Source organism: Pleurodeles waltl, chromosome 3_1 (assembly GCF_031143425.1).
Source record: "Pleurodeles waltl isolate 20211129_DDA chromosome 3_1, aPleWal1.hap1.20221129, whole genome shotgun sequence".
Taxonomy (NCBI): Eukaryota; Metazoa; Chordata; class Amphibia; order Caudata; family Salamandridae; genus Pleurodeles; species Pleurodeles waltl.
Window position 1 is genome coordinate 303,227,924 of NC_090440.1, and position 6,779 is coordinate 303,234,702.

At 45.1% G+C, this 6,779-nt stretch overlaps 1 protein-coding gene across 1 annotated transcript in view; it reads right to left on the reverse strand.

Annotated features, from left to right (window-relative positions):
• Nucleotides 1-6,198, reverse strand: part of LOC138283197 (protein unc-13 homolog B-like) — a 215,273-nt gene extending 209,075 nt beyond the window's left edge. The window contains exon 1 of the mRNA XM_069221253.1: nucleotides 6,084-6,198. Coding sequence (XP_069077354.1) covers nucleotides 6,084-6,105 — 22 coding nt within the window. The 5' untranslated portion in view covers nucleotides 6,106-6,198. The remainder of the gene's footprint in view (nucleotides 1-6,083) is intronic.
• Nucleotides 6,199-6,779: the final 581 nt, after the last annotated feature.

A 6,779-nucleotide genomic window follows, 5' to 3' on the forward strand; every position in this document is an offset into this window, starting at 1 on the left:
GCAGTGAATCCAAGAACTCAATCTATGTTAACCATAATGCACTTTGTTTAGGAATAACTGTATGATGTTCTGCCTTTTCATCCGCAAGGCTCAGTGAATTAAGAAATAGATCATTATCGTTGGAAAGTCAGGTCAATGTTATGCAACTAAATTGAATTATATCAATGAACTAAGAATGCAGTTGGAGAGCTTTACTTAAGACACGAACTACGCACACATAACAAACTCATAAATGACTAAATACAAACATGCTAATTGAGAATTCTTTAATGCCCTAATTAAAATAAGTGCAAAAAGAACAGATGATGGATGGAATGCTGAACAATGCAAACATTCACCCCAGTCACAAAGATCTGGGTTTAATCCATAATTTTGTTGCTCACAAAGCCATCCCAGTTTGGACCCAGCCACATGCAAATCAGTCTTGACCCTGTTCCTCATGGGAACAGTCCAGCCAGAGCTGCCAAACCAGGTCCTCCCTGGACCGGAAACAAGCATCCTAAGACCGGTTTTCAGGGTATCACCTTTCATCAGCTAGGTTAGCTTGAATCCAGTGGTGCAGTGAGTACGGGACCCACATCTGAGCATACCCTTCCCACTTGGGACAACAAATGCAAAAAGAACAGATGATGGACGGAATGCTGAACAACGCAAACATTCACCCCCAGTCACAAAGATCTAGGTTTAATCCATCATTTTTTTGCTCACTACATCACCCCAGTTTGGACCCAGCCATATACAAATCAGTCTTGACCCTGTTCCTCATGGCAACAGTCCTGCCCAACTGCCAAGCCAGGTCCTCCCTGGACCGGAAACAAGCATACGAGGGTCGGTTTCAGGGTATCACCCTTCATCAGCTAGGCTTGCTTGAATCCAGTGGCGCAGTGAGCACAGTACCAATGTCTAGGCATACCCTTCCCACTTGGGCGACAAATGCAACAAGAACAGATGATAAACGGAATGCTGAACAATGCAAACATTCACCCCTAGTCACAAAGATATGGGTTCAATCCATCGTTTTTTTACTCACCATGCTACCCCAGTTTGGACCCAGCCATATGCAAATCAGTCTTGACCCTGTTCCTCATTGGAACAGTCCTGCCTGAATTGCCAAGCCAGGTCCTCCCTGGACCACAAACAAACATCCAAGCCCAGTTTCAGGGTATCACCCTTCATCAGCTAGGCTAGCTTGAGTCCAGTGGTGCAGTGAGCAGGGGACCCACAGGATCACGGGTCCAAACTGGAATGGCATTGCAAGCAAAAACTAAAATGAGCCCAGATCTGTGACTGGGGTGAATGTTTGATTTGCTCTGCATTCCGTTCATCATCTGTTGTGTTTGCTAATTAAAATAAGGGCATGAATCTTTATAAAAGACACTGTGGGGTACACGTTGGAAAAGAGCGTTTGTCAATTGCACACAATGGGTAAACAGCTGTTTTCAGAGGTGAGCTCATAGAAAGGGAAAAAATAAGATTTGTAATAAAAAAGTGCTGTTGGGCGCTTTCAGAAACATCCCATGATCAAGGTCCTGGTGACCGAAACACAATGCACAATTTTGTCAGTTGACTTACTTCAATAAAAGCAATTAAGCCAATTGGGAGTGCATATCTTTATCTTTATGCCGTTTTCACTTTGAAGGTAAGGGGGAAATATCATATTTTGGCACAGTTGGCACAGCCCTACCAAAGAGAGACGCACTATTGTTTATTGAAATGAAGGCGCCAAGACACTATAAGGGCCATCCAGAGGAAATAATATATATATATATACATATATATATAGTATTACCTAGTGGTGGCCACCTCTAAGTAGTTATAGTTAGGTAGTTAGGACCATTATTCCATAGAAAAAGCATTTTTTGACGTGTCTACATCTTTTGCACTGTTTGACTAATTTTCACAAAACTTTCCCCTAAAAAGTGATTCTTGTTGCACATGGAACATTTCAATTGTTCATCAATCAGGGGCTGAGAATAATGGGGTGTAAAAAAAAGTTGCATTTCCCATGTTAATTCCCATAGGATCTTTAGACACGACTACGGCCCAAACCGCTGGGTGGAATGACACGAACATTGGCAGAAAGCTAGCTTTCAGTATGCAGATTATGCGTTTGCTTATTTGATGTCAAATTTGTTCAGTAGTTTAGGAGATATTAAAGGGAAAACAAATTTGTATATCTAGGTCCGCGGATTCTTCATGACGAATTCACAAATAATGATGAGCTTGTGCAGGGAAAGCACAGCTCTGATTGGCTAAAAACACTGACACTTCAACCAACAAGTGTTGGCAGCCATCTTGGGACTCGACTTCAGCCGAGTCCCAACAAAAAAAGCAAAATAAACAAAAAAGAAAAGGGGCCAGGGTAGAGACACCCTGACCCCTTAGCTCTTGTGCTGGCATCCCAGAGCTGCCTCCCCCCCACACGCACACAAAAAAATTACATTTTTTTACCGCAAATGGTTGTCGCAAATTTACTGTATTCATTTAAAAAAACAAGCAAGGTCCTCCATACTTGTTTTTTAATAAGCCCTCAGATGCGTCAGGTTCCAGGGGCATTGAAAATATAAGGAGGGGGCGCACAGGGTCCCCACTCCAAGGGTTATGTTTACCATATTGCATGTGGAAGGGCCCTTTGCCCCTCCCACGCCCCAGGGACCACTATCTTCCCAGGAAAAAGATCTTAATTAATATGGAGGGTCGCTACCTCCCTGGGCTTTTTGGAGTATATGCAGGGGGCTATGCAGTCTCCCGCAAGCCTGGGGATCGCCACCTCCCTGGGGCTTCAAAAAAGAATGAGGGGTGTCTGTTTTGAACTCCTGAGCTCTAGAGACCACCACCTTCCTGGGGCTAAATTACACTGGAATTGGGCCGCGTAGCCACCATCAAGGAACCATTGATGGCCTTGGGGACCACCAAACCCCCAGGGCTAACTCCTGCAATGTCCCAGAGTGCCCACCCCTGAGACATATCTGTTTGCTTAAGCTGAGATTTCATCAGTTTTGCCACATGTAAATACGCATGCATGGAAACAGCTGAAAACATTGCTCCCACAAGCAGGGAGCTGCTATTTAAAGCAGCTCCCAGGTGGGAGCAATCCGGCTCTCACAGGACATGTAGAGACAGCTAGGACCGCAAGGACCCTCAGGCTCCCCCTGAGGTACTGTCACTCTCTCTGTCTCTCACTCTCTTGAATCCCATACTGGGATGGAAGAGGGAGAGAGAGAGAGAGAGAGAGAGAGGAGAGAGAGAGAGAGAGAGAGAGAGAGAGAGAGAGAGAGAGAGAGAGAGAGAGAGAGAGAGAGAGAGAGAGAGAGAGAGAGAGAGAGAGAGAGAGAGAGAGAGAGAGGAGAGAGAGAGAGAGAGAGAGAGAGAGAGAGAGAGAGAGAGAGAGAGAGAGAGAGAGAGAGAGAGAGAGAGAGAGGGAGAGAGAGAGAGAGAGAGAGAGAGAGAGAGAAAGAGGATTGTCATTCCAATGGTCTCTCCATGCAACAACTTCACAGAATCAGACTAGCAAAATGTTTGGTATGAATGTTATAGTTACATTTTGGATGCAGAATATAGTCACTTCTGCCTAATTGTCAAGGTCTTGTGCTGTCACTCAGTAGTCTGAAGGTTTAAATCCTAGTATTGCCTGGCAGTTTGTTTGTTTATTTAGTAGTCTTTTGACTGTTAAACCTTCCTAGAGATGGAACATTCATGTTTCTTTCCAATCGCAGGCATGGATTGACTGTCATGTGAATGTCTGGAAGCAGCACAATAAGGAGTCACCTTTGGCCTAAAGGCTAAGTTCACAGACCCTCACAATGAAAGTTGAGGGTTATACTCTAGGGTGTGTCCGTGGTTATTTTCCTTCTGTAATTTGTTTTAAACTTCAAAACTTAAAGGTTCATATTGAAAGGTGATCTCACTCTTTTTAATTGACAAGTACAGGATATTACCCATCCAAGCCTAAAAAACTCTCTATCTCTCTCCCTCTCACTCTTTCTTGATCTCTTTCAATATCTTTCTCCCTCTCATGCACCCACTCAGACCCTTACGCACCCCCTCACAGATCCACTCAGACACTCACACACCCACTCTCAGACCCTCGTGCACCCACTCACAGCCCATGTCAGACCCTCACGCACCATTAACAGACCCACTGAGACACTCACGCACCCACTCACAGATCCACTGAAACCCTCATGCACCCACTGAAAGACCTACGCAGACACTGACACACCCACTAAGACACTGATGCGTGCACTCTCACACTCAGACAGAGACTCTCACAGGCACTCTCACCCACAGATGCACCCTCTTCCACCTATTCTTTCTCACACCCAGAGAGTCTTTCTTTTACACTTTTTTTGTGGGACTCGGCTTGAACTGAGTCCCATGATGCCTACTTATTTTGAAGTGTTGGCAGCTAATCAGAGTTGTACATTTCTGTGCGCAAGTACGCAATTGTTCGCAAAGCCTTCACGATCCCAGATATACAAATTTGGATTTCCTTTCATATCTCAAAAACTACTGAACGGATTTACACCAAAGTGAAAGCATAATCTGTGTACCGAACGCTAGCTTTCTGCCAAATTTGGTGTAATTCCATCCAGTGGTTCAGGCTATAGTCAGGCCTAAAGGTCCTATGGGAATTAACATTGGAAACAATACTATTTTTACCCCCTTTTCTTTGGCCCACACTTGACGGATCACCCCAAAAGTTTCTGTGTGCAACAAGAATCACCAGGACACATTTTTAAAAAAAACATTTGTGAATATTGTCGAACAGTGCCAGATATATATGCATGTCAAAACTATAACTACCTAGATGTATATATATCATTTTAATTCTAAATGTGTTCCTTTTTTCTTCTTAGAGGAGAATACCCACAAACTCCTCTTTTTTCATTTGCTCCATCCTGCCTTTACCACTACTGACCCCTTAATCCTAAAATGACCCTTGCCACCTTTAACTATTACACACTACTAAACCTAAAATGACCCTTACTAACCTTTAACCCTAAAATTATCCTTTACCACTATCCACCGATAAACACTAAAACTACTCTTACCCATTAGCAATATCCACCCCTAAACTTTAAAGCTACCCTTTGCACCCTTTACTTCTACCCACCCCTAAACCCTACCTTACAACTCTTAACCTTTACCACTACCCAGCCCTTAACCCTAAAATTACTTTAGCGCCCTTTTAACCTTCACCATTAGTCAACCCTAAACACTATATACAAATATATTTTTTTCCAGTCTGAGCCCAAGCTCTCACACAGAACACATGGACAGAGCCTGTTTGCAGTCTGGCCACACTCCCAACATCTTATACAGTCCGTAAACAGCTAGTTTTCAGTCTTGTCATCCATTCCTAACACTTACAAAGAGCAGTGGTACAAAGTATGCTTGTGGTCTGAGAAATATTCTTACCGCTCAGACCGAACAGCACAAAGCCCCCTTGAAGTTTGGACCCCACACCTGCCTCTCACGCAGTGCGCAACAGTCTGTAAAGGGCCTGTTTGTATGCTGGGCATTAGTCCTACCCCTCACACAAAGCGGTCAGTAAAAAGCTACCTCTCAATCTGAGAGAGGTTTTTTCAGTCCTGGCAATGGTATTATTATGCCCTCTTGCACAGAGCAGTCCGTACAGAGAGCGTGTGAAGTTTGCGAATCTCTTCCACACAACAGTCTGTACAGAGCCTGTTTGCGTTCTGGCCAGGACTCTTACCTCACACGCCAAACAATCTGTAGACAGCACGTTTTCAGTCTTAGTACTGGTGGTCATACCTCTCACCCAGAGCAATTTCTAAGATGTGCGTATTAAGTCTTGGCACCTCTCTCCCAAGGCCGTTTGTACAGTCTGAACGCGGCGTGGACAGTAGTTCTCCGCTCACATAGAGCAGTGTGTACAGTCTGTTTCCATTATGAGCACTAAAGACACTGCTCACACAGAGCAGTCTGTATACGGCATGTTTACAGTCTGTGCTCTAGTCCTACCCCTTACTCACAGCAGCCTGTCCACGGAATGTGTGCAGTGTGCTCTCTGTTCTCACACGCAAAGCAACCTGTAGAAAGCTGTGTAACAGCCCTACCTCTCACACAGAGAAGTCCCATGATAGCAGCAGCTCCCAGGAGGCGGCTCGTTTCCGCGGAGGCAGACACAGTGGACTGAGTCCTGCCGGTCCGAGTTTGACATTGAAGCGCAGACGGTTCCTCCGCCCAAGTTCCTCCCACAGCTTCCCTGGGAAGCCGGGGACCAGCACCGGGGTTGCACGTCACTTCATAGCAGCTGAGTGGCACCGACCAGGCGAACTATTGAGTATGGAAAAACCTCTGAGTTTCACCTGGGACCGGCGGAAGCGAGTTTCTTCAGCCTCCCCAAGCAGGTGTGAGCCGCGACAGGTGTCTGCACACTGTGGTCATGGTTCTCTCTAGCGCCGGTGAGTGTACAACATTGGCCGCCATCCAGCGTCCCCTAGGATCGTGCTGAGGCTCCGGAAAGATTTTACAATTACTACGGAACAATCCTTTACGGACTTCAATGCATGTGGATTCGAAGCACAAGTATTTTTCCAACGGGTCATAACCCTCTATGTATAATGCAGACACTGTTACTTACAGTTCCTTAAAATTCATGGAAAAACTTTATTGACTCTTGGTATCTATAGCAAACAAGTGTAATCACTTATTTTCTATTTAATCCCCTACTGTGACAGGACCGATCGCTTTGTTGCAGGTTGGGTTCACCAGCACTAATATTCACTCAGCAGACTTTGGTCAAGAGGAAG